The following is a 22134-nucleotide window of genomic DNA, read 5'->3' as shown; positions in this document are numbered from 1 at the left end:
TTGAGATGAAGCAAATTCTGACCACTCACCCTGAGAATGTTTAATGCATTATGGGTTGGTCATGTGCTAATATTTAGTTAATATCACAAATGGAATTTTTCTTAAATATAGTCAGACCTTACTGATTCAAAGGTGGACATTGATAGTGTGGTGTGATAAAGCATCATAATTTACATTAGATATGAATTCACTGTTATAAATATATTGCATCAGTATACTGAATAATGTAGTTGAAATAGAGTAATATTGTAAAGGGAAATTCTTGTTTTTCTAGTACAACATACAATATGATTAATCAATATCTCAGACACCTGTCTCTGGGTGATTAAGTCTTGACTGTGTAAGGAGGTTTTGATCCCATCTCTCTTTTAATTATCGGGTGAAATATGCTGCCATTTATTACTACTGACATTTATTATAGATTAGCTGGAAATGCCTGTGACTCACTGGCCAGCTTGTTTTAGGCCTCGTGTACAGAAACAAAACCTGTCGGACATGAAGATCTGATATGTTGTGCTTATTAAGCTGAGATGACCGTTATATTGAGAGATTTAGCAAGGAAGAAAATCAAGCAGATTTAACCTTCCAGGAAGATTGCAGTAGTTTAACGCTTTGAGTCACTTGGAAAGTGTTAAGGGATCACAGGTGACCTTTCTTCTTATAACTTTAGTTTGTGTTTGATGTAGCAACTAATTTTCTCCTAAAATATGAGTTTGGATATTTAATACAGAATAAATGAATGCTGTGGTCAGTGTTTCTTATATTTGGTAATGTTCTGATATCAGGGTTCAGTGAGAGAGAGAAGCCTTCAGTTGCTGTTAGTGTTTCCTAAGTATGAATTAAGTCTTCCGTTTTCTACATCCAAAACATATAAAAATATTTTGCATAAAGTAAACTCAAAACCTAAGGATTTATTTTTGATAGTTCTGGTTTTGTTACATTGGAAGTGTTACCTTATTATTGGAAGTATTGTTATTAAAATCTCAGTCAGTTATGGTATTTGTCCTTTAGAAGGTTTTGCTATATTATTTTGGAATTGTGAGTGGGAGTTTTAGTGAATCTAGGACAAATTGTCTGGTGGTTTTTTTTTTTTACTGGTCTCTGAAACAGCTGGTGTGACCATATAATTTTTATTATAGGTTCATAATTCTCTCCGAACATCCTGTGTTGCTTTTGAAACCCTATATCTCCCTTCATGTAGCCATTCGTAGAGTGAGTGGAATTTGTTTTACAAAATAAGGCTTTTTCTTCTCTATATATGTACATTGGGGTAAAACTAATGGTAACCTGCATGGTAGGACACGGAAATTCAATGAGGAAGTTCTCTCTTTTATTAGTGAGCAGTGGTGTTTGCTTGCTTTCTTTGATGCTGGATTTTACCTTTTTTCCTGAGCAAATACCGGCATAGGAGTGAAACTTGGTGATTTTTGATTTATCCTTAAATATTCCCTGTTTCAAAACAAAGTAAAGGAGCACTAGAAAATACGCAATGTTTAAGTTAATCTGAACTTCAGTTTGCACTGAAATAGACTTGGAATTTTTGCCTTGTCAATTTTGCTTCTCACCAGCATCAGAATAGCCTCCCACTTCAAAGCAGTAACAGCTGGGTAGTTATTTTGTAAACCAAGACCTCACACAAGAGCCTGTGTGTGTATAATCCAAGGTGTCTGTGTATTTAGTAAATACGCTTCAAATTTGTAGTATGCATTTTGTAAATTGCTCTGTAGCTAAAAACATTGTCACTGCACTTCATTTCTTTACATTCAGGAGGTCAGAGATCCCACACACATTTTTCACAGGAAATAATCATTATTCAGGAGAAAACGATGTATGATGACGTATTGTGGTTTATTGTACCTATGGGAAGATGTTAAAACTACAACTGCTTAGCTCTGTAGTGAAATCAGCAATGTTCTCTCTACTTTCTGCGTGCTTTTATTGCTAAGTGGTTGTAATTTTTATCAGCAGATGACAGGAAAAAAGGATTTCTTTGCCTTTCTCTTGGTGAATAGAGTGCTTTTCTGTGGTGCAGGGATTTTTATACTCCTGAGACAGACTTTGATAGCTGGGAGCATTGAACTCCCAGGTGACTATACAAGTAATTTCCTTTTTACAGCATTTCGTGGACTCTGCTTAAGGAATGAAAATCCCGACTCCCACAACTCACATTCATAAAGTATTTGTATTTTAATTAGTCATGGAATGGAAGACATCTCCTGAATCGTGGAGTCCAGTCTGTCTCTGTTCCAGGCAGCTGTGTTTATACAACCCAGCTCATTCAGGTATCTTGAGCTCCATCTTTAAATCACTTAACTTGTTGGAGCTCACTATTCGTACTAAAGTCATGTTCCAGGACTTCATTCCTTTGATGGTTATAAACGGTCTTTTAATTTCCAGTCTAAATTTGTAAATGTGAGGCTGGGATTCGCTTCCTGATTGGAAGCTGTGCTTGCAAATGTAAATTATTCATATTCCTGGGGCTGGGATGCTTCCTCTTCATGCTGATGATACGACAACGCTGTCTCACTTCCGTTACATTGATATTTTAATGCTGAAACACTGGAAATGTTTTGTTGTTTCTTTAAGATACTGGTTAATGTCCAACTGTTTCTAACACAGGTCTCATGTTAGAGAGCTCACGTAAGACTCAAAACTTATTTGAGCAGGTCCTGTTATCTGTGTTCTACAGCTTCCAATGGTATTTTAACCCTGTATATGACTATTCCTTGATGACCTTTAGGCCCCAAGTCTTGCTGCTTGTCAGAGTTTACTTCTCAGGCTTTATTCTACGTATTCTAAAGACTGTAAACAAATCTTGTTTCCAACAAATTACATATTTTATAGTGCACTGAAGGTTACTTTTTCTTCAAAAAAGGCTTAAATGTAATGTGAATGTACTCCTTATCATAAGTGTCATCATGATACTTGTACCAGTGAACAATGACAAAGTTTATGGAAATAAAGAAGTCCTGGGACTAAAGAATATCTGTAAGAAAGGCTCATAAGATACAAAAAGCGGCAGAGCAGAAGATGAATAGCTGAATTGGAAAAAATGACTTTGAAAATGTCCTAAAATGCAATCAATCAATAAGAATACCTGTACTGAAAGAGGCCCAGGTCGGTGTACCCCAGTGTCCTGTCCCTGGCAATGAGCAGATGTGGGTTCTTGGGGACCAGCAGAACAGGTTAAGCATATAGTGGTACTTGCCCGTTGTGCTCTCTCAGCATCTAACAATCTGTGTTTCCAATATTTCCTAATCCTTTGTGATTAATAGCCATTCATGGATTTTTTTTTTTCCCTCTTGTGAATTTCTCTAATTGCTTTTTGAACTCATGTAAACTTTGGCATCTGCAACATCCTGTGGCAATTAGTTCCAGAGTTTAATGACACATTGTGTGAAAAAGTACTTCCTTTTGTTTGTTTTTGAGCCACCTGCCAGTTTCATTAGGTTCTCCTTAGTTCTTGCACTTTGAAAAACATTCAGTAATCTTTCCCTATTCATTTTTTTGTGCCACTCATGACTTCATAGTTGTTTATACTGCCCACACTTGATCTTCGTTTTCCTGGCTTGAGAATTTCTCATCTGTGTAGTTCCTCTTTGCATGGACGTTGTTTCATAGCTTCACTCGGCCTTGCCACTCTTTCCCCCCTTTTTAGTTCTACTAAACCCTTTTTGAGATGAAAGAGCAGAACAGCACACAGTATTCAAAATGCATCTGCGTTATGGATTTATACAGTTGCATTATGATGCTTTCTGGTTTTTAATCCGATCTTTTTACAGTAAGTTCTTGTGGTCCGTTTCCTTTTTTGCTACTGCTGAGCAACAAGCTGGTGGCTGCACTGGACTGTCTGCTACAACTTCAAGTTCTTTTGTGAGAAGTAACAGCCAGTTCAGAGCCCATCAGCCTCGTCATTTTCCAAGCTGTGTTTTTAAACTGTAGGTAGAGTTGAGATACGTTTAGCATTTTGCTGAGGATGCAGAAACAAGAGGAAAGTGCTGTCTCTGACCTGTCTAACTGGGAACTTCAGGCATATTCAGCAATTGGTAGGAACCTGGTTTTAATGCAGTTGTTCACAACCTCCCTCACAAATCTGGTGGATTATTTATATCGAAGTTCTTCACCAAAGCTGTCTGTCAGTTGAAGAACATACCCAGGTCTGTCACCCTGGGCTAGATAGTCTCATCAGCAACAGGAAGAATTACATGTACTTTCCAGTTGACACATGCATCTTGATTGTGCTCATTGCTGAAGGACAAAACATTTCGATTTGAAATTTATGTTCCACACAACAAGTGTTTAACTATATGCTTGTTTAAATCAGTATCTTAAATATACCATGTGCTAAGTTCTGTGAGAAGTAAAATAGGGTAGAGAGCTCTAAAAGTACAGTGGTAAACATTAATCTTTTAAAAGGAGATTTTCCACTCATAAAAATGCACCTGCCCTGTTTGCATTGCAGGCTTTAAGGTACTGAATTGCAGCTGGAGGGAAAATCTAGTATCTAATGGTGCAAGTCAGTCCCTTCAACTGCCAGCGACCGTGTTATGCACAAGTGTGTGTGCTGTATGCAAAGCTTTTCCACTTTTTTTTTTTTTAATATTACCTGTTGTTTCTACAGTACCTTAGACCAGTATATCTCATTTATTTTATTAGTAATCTCTTAGTGTTTGCTAGTTCATACTGGTTTGTCCTGTATTCATGTTTAACTTTTCCAAAGTGACTGACATTGGACATTCTTGCAGGCTGCCTCTGAACTTACTGAAAGTTTTTAAATTTTAAATGTGTTTTTAAATGTTTAGGGTTTTTTCTGCAAAATGTGTTAAAATGGTAAGGCTGCTGGCATTTGCTGAGTTTCAGGATCTTTTTGATGGCAATGCTAAAGTGGGTTGATTATTTATAAAAGACAACTCTTTGAAGTCACACCTTCCCTGGAACTATTATATTTTTAATGATGTTTTCCAGTATTGGGTAATACTTTGGGGGGTGGGGGGGAAGCGGAAATGAATCTGTAGGTGGAAGAATTTAATTTCAAGATAAACAGTATCTTTTCTGCTGTTATATTTTTAGCAAAAATGACGGAATAATAATTTCAGCAGAAATACCCTATAGTTCTATGCAAAATGGATAACATGGATAAATCTTAGCTTTCTGTAGACTACTTTTTAACATGGCAATTTTTTTCCATGTTGAGCTCCCAGTGAAAGCCTTCCCAGAACTACCTAATTGCTTCCAGAATTCCACTCTGCTGGACTTGCTCTTTATATGTAAAGGGCCAAAGCAAACTTGCTCCCTAGTGTGGACTTTGTGCAATAATTAAGTTGCTGTACAAGTTTCCGACACAAGATGGCAATGAGTCACCTCCCCTCTCTGATTACTTTTTCTTGCTTTCCAGTGGACATTGGTTTCTGGATGTTAGGGTTTTTTTCTTCTAGGAGGAAGATGGGTTTGCCTAGCCTTGTCCCTCATGTTTTTCACTCTCTGGTTTGTTTTTGTTTGTTTGTATGGCATGGAATTTGTGAAGATTGCATGGGATGGTAATTTTTTCTCAGTTACACTTTCCGCGTTAGCAACTGCATGGAAAGTATTAGTTTGTTAAGCTTTGTTACTAAAAAAACTGTTACGAACTGAATGCTTTAATCATTTCAGAAAGGAGATCTTCCAGTGTCTTATCCTAAGCCTAAGATGCATGTATTCCTATTGCAGTAGCATTTAAAACATGTTGGGTGGTGCACATGTCCATGGAATACTTCAGGTGGATCCTGGCTTCAGGAAGTCAGCAGGAGCTTTGCCACTGACCTCACTAGTTACAGACCCCAAAGAAATACAAACAATCCATCTTCACTTCTTTCTTCTCCTTTACTACTTTTAAACAGCTAAACTAGGAATGTTGCAAAAGCATCTTTTATGTGCACAGGATAAACATGTGTAACAATAGCACATGCAAAGTGTCTTTCTTAGGTCAGCGTACTGTTCCTCCAATATCCTGTTTCCTCATAAGTTTAAAAAAAGGAAAAGAAAACCCAGAACTTCACCAAATTATAAGTAAGACCATGTGCATTTACACAGAGAGAGTCATTGGCTGGAGGTGGGAAGGGACTTGCGGAATGCCTGTGGAAACTCGATCCTGAAATTACTGGGTACGAATGTGGAGGGGTCAGCTCTAAGTTCGTTTGTCAGTAATATGGACACCTGTACAGGTGCCACGGGCTACCTGAGACTTCGTTCTGCACAAAAGCTTTTTGAAACTTCTGAGGAGTGAGCCCTCACATGAAGAAAAGATAGCTTAGGGCCATTTGTTTAAATTCTGTCATACATTTTTAAGGTATGAAATATAACAGTTTGCAGAACTTAATTATTTTCTTGCAAAGGCTAAAACATAAAAACTAAATAAACCAGTGTTACAGTAAAGTACTTTAAAGTTTTATATCTAAAGTGATTGCTTTAAAGTCACTGCATTAAATTATTAATGGACTTTTGTGTTGAATCCATTAGTGTTGAATGTAAACCTTTCGCAAACTTTAAATATTGGTGGTTTAATATCATATGTGAATATAATAAACTTGCTTTTTTAATGGAGTTAGAAAGCTAATGTTAGCTAGGGTTGGTACTTCCATATGCAAGTGGCTGAGTCAGGATCTGGAATTCCTGTGATGTATTTGGCTAAGCTGAGTGAGCTCTGTTGTATGTAACAAACCGATTTAAATCAAGCAAGTCTTTTTTGTTGTGCATCTATGCAAAGTTGGGGATAAAGTGTGTGAGCAGTACTTCGCAGAAAATTACTTGCTCTGCAGTTACTTTTCCTTTCATTGCTGTTAGCTGCAGAATAAAATTGTTGTGTGAAACTAATCCTATATTGTGGTCATTATTGTAGCCTAATTAAGATTTAGTCCCTTGACATGACTCAACACTTTTTGATTTGACTTGCATCCTACAATGTCCAACATGACGTTGTTGATTTCATGTACTCCTTTAAATCATGCTTTGACTTGGCTTTCTAAAGTCTTTGCTTCCATTTTCTCTTCTGTTATGACTTTCAACTTTTTTAAAAGGTCGCAGCATTTCATAGGGGGCAAATCTCAGCTGTCGGGGGGAAGATCTCTCAAATGAGGAGGTTTTGGGTAATTTTACTTTAGAAACCAGAGGCAGATAAAGCAGTTTGAAGGGTAGTGGCTAGTAGTCCTTAAATCAATTCTTGAGGTCCTTGTTCAGAACCAACATGGTTTTTGGTGTTTACAAGATACAGAAAAAAAGGTAGAATTTAGAAGATATTTGAACGTAGAGCCCAGATGTCACCCCCACTGCTCAAAGACAAGCACGAAGAAGAGGAAAGCATCCTAGGAAATCCGAATGGAGGAGTAATATTATTAGAATCTGCAGAATTACGGTTACTTTGTGCTCTCATTTCTTCCGTAATGCCTCAATATTGGATTTTTAGAAGTTATGTAAGTAAAAATATGGTCACTTCGTAGTTGTGAGATAGTTCACAGAAGTGGCAGCAGTCTTGCTTTGCTCCTTCCAGCTGGTTGCAGCAGTGAGGAGCGCTCAGTTATGGTCTGATCCTGAGCTGGCAGAAAGTTACACCAGGAGATGTCGTGACCTTCTAACCAGACAAAAGCAGAACAGCCGTTTCCCTTTGGGAATCACGGAACAGATCTCCAGCTTCTGATCCACATCTGCAGGGTCGTTCCTGTCATCACTGTCCCCTGCCAGCAGCTTCCCCTGGGTCATTGGTAGCGCCTGCATCTTATCAGAGGCTGCCTGTCACTTAGAGCACATTCATTTCTGCCCCAAACTCAATTGGTCAAATAAAGTGCTCATGTGGGCCACCCGTGTCTAACGAGTTTGAGCTTGTGCCGGTGTCACGGTGAGCTGGTGGTAGTTTGACTCCTGTGTCCTCTCTGAGCTGTGGAGAGGTCCTGGTGCTCCACGGCGCACGAGGGCAGGGGGCAACATGCTTGGAATCTCTGCAGTCGTGTCTTCATTTCCCTTGCCTTTGGATGTGAGCAAGTCAGCAACAGTGCATCTCATTATTTTTAGCAGATTTGCTGACTTTCTGGTACTCTGACAGAGTGCAAATTGGTTTTGCATGATTATCATGTTTTTAATTCCGTGTAGATAACTTATGAAATTAAACCAAGCAAGTGTTCTTTGACATGAAAGACACTAGTTGAATGGTTTTTTTCTTTTTTTTTTTTTTCTCTGAGTTTTGGGGCAGCTGCATGAAACTGATGAATTAAAACCAGAAGAATGTGTAGGATGGTCTGTGTCAAAGTACAGATAAGGTAGTTCCTGCTTTGTGTCACGGCAGAAAGTGCTTTAAAAAGATGCATCTTCTCAGAGGGAAGTAATCCTCAAGGGAGAACATACATCACTTGTAAACCTCCTGTGATGGAGTGATGGTTTACTTAACTTGAGAATCCCAGATGACCAAGGCCTGTCTCCTGTGATTTCTTAAAGTTATTGATGAAGAGTTAGGCACTGATGTCCAGGTTCTAAAATGGATCCTTACGAAGTTCAGCACATTTGTCACTGACTAAGCGAAGCCTATCACTTAAAGTTGACATTGAAAAATAATGATAAACTGCTACATGAGTAATGACATATTTAATGCCTCTTAATCTTACCCTAGACCCATGTCTCTTGTACCCGAGGGTCATTCTGGTGTTGTCTGCCCAATTTTTGTTTTGCCGAAAATTTCTGTAGTGATGCAAGGATCAAAACATCTAAATGGATGTTATTTTCTTTTTAGTACTGGTTGCTAATGAGGTTACCTATTAATCAAAATTTACATAAGTACTTATCACAGAGAGATTATTATTCGTATAAGCTCAAACCTTTAAACCGACCAATGTATGTGTTTGGTTTGAACTAGTATGGAACTGTGGAATGTAACATTCACATTTCCAAACTGTGGAGGAGTCAGTGTTGTGTATGTTACACAATGTTGATGTTGTAGTGGACTCCACTTTGCCTCTAATTTGGAAGCCTGTATTTAAAAAAAAAAAAAAAAAAAAAAAAAGAGAGAGAGAGAAAAGGAAATATTTTCAGCTAGGAATGATAGCAAACTAAGGAAAAAATAATAGAACAACCTGTTTTTCTTCAGAGCATGATGACTTACATTTCTGACTATCAAAAATGAAGTTCATTATTTTTATGATCTAAAAACTTATCACCATTTTATTTTCTGACATGTTTTAGAGAGACTTTCATGTAACTAATCCTGATAGCATATGATTTTATTATCCAATTACTGAGTATGCTCTATTTTGGGTGGAGAACCAACACATACCGGTTACTTCTTATGTTAAAGTCTCTTTACAGTTTTAAGGTTTTATGTTATTTCTGCATAAGAAAAAGTTTTGGGTTTGTTTTTTTTTTTTTTTACATCACTGGATGAATCATTGGATAGTATTTTGGTTTACCTTTATACTTTTCACTATTTCCACCCAAAATAATGAGCATCATTGTGTTCCGATTCATTCTAGCTTAAGAGTTTTGATTTTGAAATTAAATCTTTCTGTGTCTATAAGTCTGATTCAAGATGTAAGTCTGTTTTATGTTCATTCTGCTGTTAAGCTCCTCCTAGTTGTCCAGTAAGCAGCACCACTAAATTCTGTTGGAAGATGGAGTTACTAGAATAGTTTTAATTAATAATCCAAAGTAGAGAAGACTGAAAGGTGCCCAAGTCCTACCTTGCTATTGCAGAGATTGTGACTCTCATAAACTTGCAGCTTAATATCATTTAATAATCATTTGTACATTAAGCTAACCTTAATGAGAGTATAGGAATGTATACTCACTTGTGACCTCACATGACAATTTGCTAAAATTTAGTTTCTTTGCTGTAGACAAGCAGGAGTGATGTGTAACAGCCTGTAGAAACATATGTGATATAAAGTCAGCAGTCTCCACAGCTGTCAGGTTTGTGTCAGCCCCGTACATTGGGTCCATGTGCTCTGTCAGAGACACAACTATGTGCTCACCGGCCCGAGGAGCCCCGGGGACCCCTCCAAGAAATACAGTCGCTGCTGTTCTCTTCGAGCGGGGAGGGGGAAATGTGTTGCCAAAGCCATTTCGTTAAACTGCAGAAGTCCTACTTGTGTATCTGGGGCAGCTCTAGGTCAAGACATTGATTAGCAATCTACAATTTCATCAGCACAATGCACAGTTCCTGTTCCTGGTGCTAAAAAGCCTTACTGGTAACGCTAAAATAATGTTCCAGTGCTTAATACCTCGTGAAAATAGCTGAAGTGTTTTCAGACAAGCTCTGTTCTACTGCTGCCTGGTTATCTTCAGTCTAAAATAGAGATGATACTGTTTTGTACAGGCAGCTGGTAGCTTTGCTCAGGTAAGATATGCAGGAAATAATATGATATTAGTACTTGCAACAAATGTGACTTCAGTGATGGCAGCTGTGGTTTGTTTTTGTTTTGGTTTTCTATATAACATGACTTCTTAAGACTAAGATTTTATTATGTTTCTACAGCAGGCTACGTATATAATCTAGAGGTGACCTTTTCCTGTTTCAGAGGTGGATTCACCTATGACAAGGAAAAGAAAAGATGTACACTATATATGTGTCTTTGTGGGGAACGGCTCCTCGATGTTTTCTCCTGTTAATGCCATGCGGAAGATTTTCAACTAGGTCACTAGCAGTTGATGAACTCATATCTATGAAACGAATATGTTGACTGACCCTTGGAGAGTTTAATAGTGATATTAAAATAATAGTTTAGCACCTTGTCTTGTTCTAGGGTTTAATATATATATTTCTGAGAGGATGCTGAAATATTATCTTTGTCTCTTTAATAATGAAAGCATCTTACCTGATACACTTGGATAGTTGGAGCATATCTCTGTCCTTCTTAATGTCTTCCTGGAACTGATAACCAGAGTACAGGTATTCTAGATGTTACTCAGATCAAAATACCTTTTATCTCAGAATAGCAAAGGTACTTAAGGCAAGTTGAAAAGTTATCAGTAACTCTGGTGAATATAATGATGGATGTTTAGCTTTATATGTCTGAGAGGGGAAGTCTGATTTATAGATGTATTTACAACGTTTTTGTATCATAGTTTTCCCATTCCATTGCACATACTTTGAGGTCAGAATTCATAGAAAGAACTCAATTAAACTGGCTGCAAATTCATCATTATAGATTGCAATACATGTACGAAACATTTTGTAACAATAAAGGAAAGCTACTACCATGTAGCATCAGTTAGCATCTTCATTCTAACTACTAGTAACTAAAGAGTATGGTAGCTTGCATTTTAAAGGCTGTATATTTTTAACAATTAATGGATTTACTACATGAACTATTATAAATTCCATTTAAACTTTTCAGGGTTCTGCAGTGCTTTTATTACACTAATGAGCTAATTGTTAAAGATTCATTCATGTGATTCATCCTCCTGCTCAGCCTTTTTTAAAGAACTTTTAGCTGCAGACTCTCTCTCTTGACAAACCAACATTTACAGCAGTTTGACAGCAGGATGAGGAACAGCATTTGTCTTTGTAACAGCTTGAAGAAAAGGCCTTTCCTGCACCCAGCCATGCAGTTACAATCTTGACCTCTTTCTTAGCTGGGAACATACACCCAGCAGACAAGCGGCACCTCCCATGTGTTTTCTTGACCCTGTGACTGTCCATTCTCTTCCCATCTGTTTTGCAGCCTTAAAGGAACAGAGGGGGCCCTCTACTTATAAATCTGTCTTTGCAGCTGATAAATGATGTTCTGTCTCTTTAAAGGCAGCCTGGGTGGTTTTGCCTTCCTCCCCCCATTAAAATTTAGCTTTCCTCTTTGGCCTCATCCAGAGGAAAATAAAGTGTGTGAACAAGAGGAAACTGGCAAAAAACACGATGGGTATTTTCAAAGGATTTTCTCAAATTGAGCGCAATGTGACCTTGCAGTGATCAGTAAATTGGAGTAACTGCCAGGCTGTGCGAGACAGGAGAAATCATGTTGATGCAGGTCTTGGAACTGTGGTGGAAAGTCCACATTCTGAGGCATGATTTGGGTGGTGGTGAGCGTGCTGCACCCAATGGTTTCAACCAGAAGCCGGACTTGTGCATAGCCCTTAGAAAATCCGGAATGTGATACAAAAGGCTGAACTCCCAAGAGGCGATTCCCCCCACTCACACATACAATTCTTCACCCAACTGTTCATAGCGGGTTGTGTACAACTGCGAGGCTTGTGTCTTAAATAGCCCTAAGCTAAAATTTGCCATTCAATATGAAACTGTGGATGTACATTTCCACTTTTTAACGTTGTGCTTCTGGGCATTCGGATGAAATCTGACTACAGACTGGGCTTTACTTTTTACTAGAGGAAAGATGAGCGTTTGCAGCAGTGAATTTAACATTTCTGCCTCTATGGTTAATTAACCGTAACACAGAAGTAGCACAGCAAGCACTGGGAATGTTTGTAGCCAAGGAAGGGATTAATAAAGGAAGGAAGATTAAAAAAAAAAATAAAGCAGGGGGAGGGGGGGTGGTGCTAAAGTCTGAGTGCAATCCAGAGCAAAATGAGTAACAACCATGAGCTTTCAAATATCAAAGCCATGTAAACTTAAGTTGAAGATATAAATCACTTTAATGTAGAACAGGAGGATTTATAATTAGGTATTAACACATTTTTGTTGTGGTTGTTTCATGCTATAAGTTTCATCAAAGTACAGAATAAAGATGGATCTGTGTCCAGAAAGGTTTTACAATTTTTCTTGATGCTGCAGATGAAAATTGATGTCGTATGGATAAACTTGTAAACAGGGGAAGGGAAAGCTTTTTGATTTACCTAAAATCTTCATGCAGTTTTCTCCCTGTTGGCTCACAGACATATATGAACATCTTTAAAATTCTGTGCAAAAAACATTGTTTTTTTAAAGTAAGTATGTATGATTTGAATGTCTCTAATTTATCTTCAGAAGCTTAAGCAAGACAGGTTTTGTGGGCAGAGGCCACACTTTTTATTAAACCAGTTAATACAGTTGGAAAATATCTAGAAAACTTTTCCTTGCTACTTAGAGCATGGTTGAAATAAGTCAGTAATGTACTTTTGTAATTTGTGTTTAATATTATTTTGAGGCTGTTTGGCCTTACCTGAGGAGATTCACTTGATAACTGACTTTAGCTTTTTCTTTTTAGCAGTGATTCCCCAGCTTCTGCACTCTTAATTACTAGATAGGCTCACCTATATAAGTCAGCAAGCACTCCTTGTAAGACTGAGTATTTCAGGGGTTTCACTTCTGACCAGCTTGTGATATTAGGAAAAGCAAACTTTATCTGTATCTGTGTCTTTCTGTATTCACACTGTATCCAAATCCTAATTACAGATCAATTAGTCTGGTTTTGAGCCTTTTAGGTTTAGGATCGCAGGATTAATGAAAAGAAAATTAGTGGGTAGCAATATCATTTCATATGGAGATAAGGAGAGACTGAGCATGAATGAGGATTTCAAGACATCTGAATAAAGAATTTCCTCATTCTGTCAGTGAAGTTTTATGGGATGTGGAGGGAGGATTACGGGAATATTCATGACAAGATCAAGAGGCATAATGAGTTGATGTATGAACCGGCTTATCTTTTAGGTAAACACGGGGTAAATGGGAAGTAGAATAACCATTCATTGCCCCTAGGCCTGTGAATTTTGCTGTTCTAAGATGGGAACAAGGCTTTAGTTACAATTATTCTTCATTGATTTCATTTGATTTTTTGATCACTGTTTAACAAATGCTGGAAGAGTTGTGTGTTTGTGACTTCATGTCTGCATTAAAAATACCAAAGACCACATTGTCTTTCTAGAATCCAGTGTAAGTGATAGTATATATTTAAACTTATGCACTACCATATAATAAGAGTGTGATATTAGAGCAGTTATTAGCCTGTGATATTAGAGCATTGTATAACAGTGCTGGGGTAGTTCAGCCTGTTACAAAAATGATTTCCTAGTAAGCTGAATGCATTTAATCTGTGGTTTGCTTGTACATGGAAAAACACAGTATCTCAAAACCCAGGAAGCGCAACACATCACCTTTGTCTATCCTTTGATTTACTTATGTAGTAAGTATTCTTATCTGAAACCCAAATGATATTCTGGGTTGGGCATGCTGATAAACCTTCCTCAGAACAAAATGTTCTGCAATTTACAAGTGTAAATCACTAATATTTTGATCTAGGTGTCAATCAAAACCCTGCAAACATGAGTACACAGCTTTCACAGAGGAGTGAACTCCCTCAAATAACGGCGGTCATCATCTGACTCTTGAGTTGTGACAATTAATTGTTGTTCCAAATGCAATGTCACATGGTGCTGATGAAACCATGGGCACTTATCCCAGAACTGCAGACCCTGCACTTGTGCTCATCGGTCCTGCCCGAGCATTTACATTTACTGGTTTATTAAGATGTGTGTTGTGTAAATTCACAACTCTGAGCCCATTTAGCAGATCGCACAGAACGGACCTGGGAGCAAGTGCTCCAGGTTGGCCGGGCTCTGCAAAGCGCTTTTCTGCTGCTGGGAGCACAGGGCATCACAGGAATAATCGCGGCTATTTGGCAGCCATCATAACTGTTCTTTTGTAAGAATAGCCAGCGTATTTTTTTCAAAGTATTAAATTACCTCAGGACCTCATAATTATTACAGTTAAGCAATCATTTCAATTCAGTCCAAGTATAGAAACTAATTAAGTGCTCATAATATGGAGGCAATTTTAGTATGTCTGTTCTCTGAGCAAACACAGCTGATTCAGTCTATTTTACTGGAATACATATTTGCTATCCTGTTATTTTAATATGCCTTAATGAAAAAATTAAAATAGATTTTGTTGGCACAAACCTTTTTTTTTAAGGGTGAAATAATAATTATAGAGTTTTGCTGATGCTATTAATTTTCAGGACCGGAATATTTCATTAGCAAGAGGTTGAGAAGGGAAAATATTTGCATTTAGTACTGCTAAATCTGCCTGCTTTCAGCAAGTCTAATGGCTTGATCAATAGAAAGAACATACTTGGGGAAAGCATGTAGCAATTAAAAAAAATAATCTACATCAAAAATAAAGGTATTAAAAGCACAACATGAAGAGATCTTCTGGGTCATGAGATCTAATCTCCTGTTATCACTGGCAACTGCTGCTCATTTTGGATAGTGAGGTTAAGAATTTCCAAAAATAAGTCAACTCTGTCCAAGATAATGGAACGTTATTTCAGAGGCTAATTTTGTAAACATACATGGAGCATCAATACTGGAAGCTGTGCTAAGTAGTTGCCTAAATAAATACCATAGAATTAATGTTTTAATTGCACAAGAGGTTTATATACTGACGTGCAATCAATACTTTTTTTATTTAAAAAGATAATAATGAAAACACTTTGTGGTTAGTAAGGAGAAGTGATCATGGGACTACTTTTTTTCATCAGCAGGTTTCAAAGATTCTCTCTGCTAAACCAAATTGAGGATTTTTTTTTTTTTTTTTTTTCCTGGTGAAAATCAGCTACTACTTTTTCTTTACTTCCAGGATACAGCTTTTGCCCTCTTGCTGACTGTAATCTTCATTTAATATCAAGGTACTTAAAAAAATATCAGCTGAAATTCAAGAAAGTTCTTTGGTGTTTCCTTTAGGATGCAGAGTGTGATTCAGCCTCGCTGTACATCAGTGTGTGGATTAAGCACCACTGGGAAGGGGACGCTGAAGTGCTGAAAGTCTAAGTGGCTTTCCCTTCGTCACCTAAAAATTGCATGATAAAGATTTAAATTTGAGATTTCTTCATCCTCATGCAGGCTCTTTTCCGTACTTTATTTCAAATGCTAACTAAAATTCTCTACTTCTGTTAGAACAGGAGTACACGCTTTTGTTGAGGTTGTTATTATAATTGTTATCACTGTTATTATAATTACTCTAAAATGGATTTTGTAGCTGTCTATGGAATTGTCACTTTGTTACTGAGTGAAACTTTTCGTTTCCTTGGCTACATTCTTAGAGCGTTCTCTTCGGGGGTAATTTTTTTTTCCACTCATGCTTATGTATTCCATTTAAGACCTGATCGTTTTATTTTTCGTTCTGTTTTGCTGTTACTTCAGCTCAGCAAAGTAAGTTTGTAACATATGGTATTGCTAAAGAGAAGAAAACATTAACAAAAGGTTGGAAAAAGAAAAGCTTAAACCCGTATCTCCTACAGGGGAACATAAGGCTTTAATCCAGTAGTATTTTTAGCTTGAAAAAAAAATTAGTCTGTGTTTATTCTCATCTGACTTATTTTTGTCTGTCCTACTGCTCTCCTCCTGCTCCTTCGTGTATCTGAAGTGGGTGTTTTTCATGGCTGTAATCACACACAGAAGGAGCTTCAAATGAGGATGTGCTGAGAGAGAAGCAGGAAATCTCGCAGGCTTTGGATTCCAGCTGCATTCTGAATCTTGCTCCATAAGCAATTTAATAAATCAAATAGGTTATATGATGACAAGCGGTGTATGGAATTGAGAAAAAGAGTGGAAAAATGCCTAAACCTCTGAATTTTTCCCAATGTTGCCTTTTCATTCTTAGTAACTATTTGTGGTTGCGTTCAAGTTGTGTTTTTATAGAGAAATAAACTCCCAGCTTTAGTGTTTGTACAAAATAAGGTTCTGCCCACATCCATCTGGTTACTACTGCAGTGCAAGGAAATAAAGTGCAGGTTTATACATTCTTAACATTGCGTGTGCCCTTCTGAGCAGGTGTGTTGAATACTGACGTTTGGTTCCCTGAAACCGTCCCTGCCGAGAGAGCACCGGCTTTCAACTCTCTCTGGAATGATTAGTGGTGTTTGTGAGACTTGGAGTGGAGAATAAGGATATTTGGTTGAAAGAGAAAGGGATTAGCGGGCATTACTTAAAGAATAACAACTCCCTACTTGTTACAGGTGTACAGTAGTTCTCCTGTGCATGATCTAATGGAAATGTCAGGGTTTTGAAATACAACATTTCTAGTATTGGATTGCTTTGGTAAATTTTTGAATTATTAAATTAGCATAATAATCATAAAATATGTTTGTAGAAGTTCTTCAAATGGGATGGAGTTTCATCTGATGTAGAAAAATATCCTAAATCCTAGTAATTAAGAAATTTAATGCATAGGGTAATATTGACAACAGTGTTAGTTTTTGTTCATGTTTGCAGGTGTGTCTTTTTTCTTTCTGGGCATGTCCTCAGTTAAGCAGTAGGTATGTGAATGGTGATCTTTTTAATTCCTCCAGAAAAAGTTCGGGAAATCCAGGAAAAACTTGAAGCCTTTATAGAAGCCCTCCATCAAGAAAAGTAGATTGTTCAAGCAGGTAATGATGTTTAAATCGTAAAAAGATTGCAACAGTTTTCTCATTGTTATATATAAAATGATTATCTATCTTTTTTAGATGCACGTGTTTTCATGCAGACTTTGTGAAAATTCCTTTTTGTTTTATTCCAGTGCCTGTCTGCTGCTGCTTGTTTCTAATCTGCAGAACTACACTTTCAGCTTTAGCGCTACAAGCTGATGTGAAACTTATTAGAAATGTGATTACTGGCTAGTTATTCAGATACTGTGACACACTATATTTGATTACTCTCAGTTCATTATTTTTATCTGTGTTAAGAGAATGAGGGCATAACTAGCTGGAATCAAAATTGAGGGAATATTTTTCTTGTCTGTAAAGCACTTTGATTCTCTTTTTTTCCTTAAAGGCACTGTGTATTGTTGGCAAAAAATATTTGCATGCAAGTAATTTCCAAATTTCTTCTCTATTAATTCTCAAAAACGTAAGTCTAAGCGCTGTCATATATTTTCACACATTTAAAAATAATCTCCTTTCTTTTCCACAGCAACTTTGCACAAGAATGCAGGCTTTTGCAGGATACCTTTCACAAAGAAAACTGGATAGAAATGGCTTTTGTGTCCCATTCTCTTTCCTGTCTTTTGGGGAGAATCCTGAAATGTTGGAGGAGAAGAAAATAATGTCCCATGGGATTGAGAGGTTCAGTTAAAATCCACCTGCTCTTTTAATTTTTGTAGCTACATGCACATGACAGAAGAATCTGACTTGTGTGTCAATGAGACAGCTTGGGAGTTTGCTGAAGTTGTACATTTAAGGTTGGTTTTTTTTCCTGAAAAAAGCAAGTTTTATTTTTGGCGTCTGCCTTGTATGGTAGAGCTGGATCGCATTCATGAAGTGATTTTTATCTGTTGTCATTTTCTTGCTTGCAAATGATCCTGGGAGTTTGACATAAAGTTTAAGTATTTGTATGTGCATTAAAATTCCCTTCTAAGTAATGCCATTTGTACTTGTTATGCTCTGTGTTGAAGCATTCTCCGATCACTCTGGCACAGATTTAAAAGCGTGGTATTGGGGTCTTGAGAGGAAGTTGTGGATTTTGTTAAACTCCTAAACTCTTGAGAGACATCATCCAAGCGATTCTTGTAGTGCTTTCAAGTGAAAGTACAGACTGCTGTTCACTGACACCTTGAAAGGTTTGGCTCAGGAAATAATGTCAACAGCTGCTCCTTTTACCTGTTCTTTCCTAATATATGTTGTTCCTCTTGAATCATAGCCGATTACATTTCATTTCTGGGATTGCAAAGGCTCCCACTGCTGTGATAACTCCTCCCTTCACCGTAGGTACAAAGTAACCTGATTGAGTACGTGCGAGATGTAGAAAGATACTCTACAATTCCAGCTTGCCCAGCTTCCTTAATTTAAAAATGGAAAAATATAATTAATTTCATTTTTCTAATAGCTACTCTAAGACCAAGATTACTTTTATGAGAATGTTATGCACAAGGTCCTTCCACACCCACTTGGTTTCTGTCATTCAGTGTAGTAAAAATAGTAAGTGGGCTTTCTTTTATTCCCTTTTAGTTTTGCCATAGAAATGCCATTTCTGACAAATTTAAGCATGGTGTAGGCTCTGTATCACAGGTGCCTGGCAATTAATCACCACCATATTTTTCTGCCCAGGCTTTGCTACAAATGATCTGGAAATACTTCTGAACACTTCTGGGGAAGGAGATGTTAGGCCTGAAATAGTTTCTTTTGCAGTTGTTTATGTACATTGAAAAATTGACCTAGGTTTATTTTACCCTTTTGAAAAAACTATTGGTTTATATATCAATTAAAATAGAGGAATCTGAACATTTTCCAGCAGATACATTTCTGTTTGCTCTCAGAGGAAACAATACAAAATTTGGCAGGATGTTCCCCAAATGTGCAGACACAGAATATTTAGTCAAGCGGGCAAAAATTTAACATAGAACTATTCATAAAATGGTGTTGAAAGGTTAAATATTTCAAGGTGATCTAACGGAATGTTTTGGGGTTATCCGCTTAAAACTACTTCCTGAAAATGAGTCCTTGAGAATGCAAAAAAATGCAAAAATGGCCTGTGTCATAGTCATTCTCTGAAGATAACTTCAGAAACATAAGTTTGCACAATTCTGAAGGCAAAGTCCTGAGGTTGTATAGCAAGTGAAATAAGTCTGTACTTGTGGTAAATCCCTCTTCGTTTTGTTTTTTTTTTTTTTTTAAAAAAGGCACCAAGAACACAACAAAACCAGAACTTTTGCATTTACCTAGAGATCACTGTTTGAAACTTCTGTGTAATGTAAATGTTGCAAAATGTCGCATCCAGTGGCCCAGCGTTCGTGTCTTTTAGTGTCACATTCCTGTAGTTTTAGTTCTGACTTCTCTGTGCTACTCATCTAAGACTTAGCATGATGTATTCCATAAAAACTAGGTATTTATTGAATAAAAGTGTAACTGAATAAATAATAAAATGTGGGTTTTGAACACAGTACTACTGCACCTAACTTAGAAGTCGCTTTGGCCTTCTTTTTCTTATTGTTAGATTGCGAAAAAGTATGCTGTTAATGATATTAAAACGTCTGATTCTGAAGTGCTGTGTCAGCACCAAGTTAGTGGTAACTGTGCAAAGTGTTATCTTTTATTGTATAAATCAATGATTGCCATTTATGTAATATATCTAGACAAAGATGTCTTATGAAAAATAATTATGGGCCAGTTGAAAGCTGATCTCTGTGGAAGTTTAGATAATGAACTGATATTCAAAGCAGAAATGAAGACTGGTTATGGAGTCCTAGTTTCAGGTGTGTTTAAAATAAACATGTTACTGGGGCAATGGCTTTGAGAATTACAGAGCAGTCATCTTACCAACCCACGAATTCAGGAATATATCTTTTTCTTTTTCTTTCTTAGAGATGAAGAAAAATTTTACAAAATCGTTTGAAGAAAAAATATATTCAGTGTAAAATTGTGGTATTGAATGTGCTGCATGTTTGCTCCACAGAGCTTAATTTGCAGATATGGGCATGTTAGGATCAGTGGAGGATTATAACCCTATGTTAACTTCATTCATGATTAAACTAACCAAAAAATGGTCTTGACAAATAAACAATGGCTAATTTTATGCTGGTTTTTATACAATTTTATGTTAAGGTTACAGGACAGAAGAGTTAATGGCAAGTTGTGCTTATCTCACAATTATTTGAACTGTCTCAAATTCTTGTGTAACTGGAAAGTATGTTATTCAAAACTGTTTTGCACAAGATCAGGATATTTTTTCTGTATTACATACACGACCTTCAGATTCTGCATAAAGAGATTTATTGCAAAGAGCAAAGACTAATCTGTAATTTCTGTGGCTTTTTGAGGTTAGGGAGAGGATCAGCAAATATAAATGTAATTATTCCTTAAATGGATGTTTCATTTCCGAAGCATGTTCTTTGCTGTCATGTAGATATGGTAAGGTATTTCTGTTTTTCATGAAGTGAGATGTTTATGAGCCAAGGTTTAGATGTTAATGGCCAAGGATTCTTCTGTCACTTCCTCGTGAAAAAGGCACAAATGGTGGGTGCTTTTTCAAATGTCAAAAATTATTCCTTCTGAGTGGTTACTTGTAACCTCATCCTAAGGTATCAGACCATGAGACAGAATAAAAACTTAGAAGTGTGTACAAGTGTCAAGAGCAAGCATAGTTAAGTTAGAGGGTGAAAATGTCAAGTGAAGTTCTTAGTTATTACAAACGTACTGGTGTGCTCTATTTCACCATCCAGGATATATTAATCTTAAATACATCTTAAATGTAACATAGTAACTCCTAACAATTGTATTTTAAAAGATGCGAGTTATTTCATCACTTCTGTTGAGAAATGTTGAAATATGGGATCTTTAAGTCTGACCCAGGGCCCCTTGAGTCATTTGGAATTCTTTGTTCTTGGTGGGATTTGGTCCTGGCGATGTCTGTCTGTGGGGTATTTTTATGTCAGTGAAGGTGTTTCCATATGAAATCAGTCTGTGATGATAACTGTTTTTGCAGAGTTGCAGTGTGAGTTTTCTTTGACTATTTGGAATGTGTTTCTAGGTCTTGAGGTGCTTCAGGAGAGGTTCCAGTCGTGCTTCCTCCATAGATGGGATGTACAGTGGTGAAGATTACTCAAGTATTGAGGTACCTCACAGGAACATAGGGTGCATGGCTACCTGAAAGCATAGCAGCTAATTAACTAGGTTCCCATATTTTCCTTTTACTTTCATTTCCTCAGGAAGCATCTGACTAGAGAACACCATTGACTGAGATATGAAATCCTGCCTATTTCCAAAGCCTGGAGACAAAGTAGAGGTTTGACTACAATTCTGGTTACAAACTACCTTGCTAGCCTGAACTACTGTAGTTCCAGTTGCTACTGGTTTGTGTACAGTCATGGTTGGTTTCCAGGCTTGGAGACGTTTTATGGACACCCTCTGATCACCTGCATAATGACAACAGGATGTATTTGTCTACAGAGCTCAGTAATTGTCTTTAAAAAAAAAAAAGTTGCTTTCATAGTGACATGAAGATTTCAAATAATCTGAAATCTTGAGGGATTCAATCACTTTATTTTATAGGATGCCCTTGCAGTGACTAACCAACCCTAAGGTGCTTGTTTATTTTATTTTTTATGTCAGTTTAGAGCTATTGGATTCTGTTATATTTTGTAATCAGTAATCCATCTTCTCTTGAAGAAATCTTTACAGACCATGATCAATCACTTGCTAGCTTTTGTTTAGCAAGATAAATAAAATGCATTGTAAAGCCCTTGCAAGATGGGTTCTGCATAGTCAGGTAAAGGTGTCA

The 22134-nt window shown here is 37.1% G+C and overlaps 1 protein-coding gene across 8 annotated transcripts in view; it reads left to right on the top strand.

Annotated features, from left to right (window-relative positions):
• The window catches only part of OPA1 (OPA1 mitochondrial dynamin like GTPase), a 53762-nt gene extending 35482 nt beyond the window's left edge, over positions 1–18280 (top strand). For 4 of the 8 annotated variants that reach the window (XM_065639767.1, XM_065639762.1, XM_065639765.1 and 1 more), the window contains 2 exons: positions 17232–17309; positions 17833–18280. In XM_065639767.1, the coding sequence (XP_065495839.1) occupies positions 17232–17296 (65 nt within the window). In that variant the 3' untranslated portion in view covers positions 17297–17309; positions 17833–18280. Of the gene's footprint in view, positions 1–5706; positions 6004–17231; positions 17310–17832 lie in introns of those variants that run through there. The other 4 variants (XM_065639763.1, XM_065639759.1, XM_065639766.1 and 1 more) reach the window with 3 other exon arrangements.
• Positions 18281–22134: the final 3854 nt, after the last annotated feature.

Source organism: Caloenas nicobarica, chromosome 8 (genome assembly GCF_036013445.1).
Source record: "Caloenas nicobarica isolate bCalNic1 chromosome 8, bCalNic1.hap1, whole genome shotgun sequence".
Lineage (NCBI taxonomy): Eukaryota > Metazoa > Chordata > Aves > Columbiformes > Columbidae > Caloenas > Caloenas nicobarica.
Note: the sequence above shows the minus strand (reverse complement) of the source record. Positions and strands in the feature narration are given on the sequence as shown.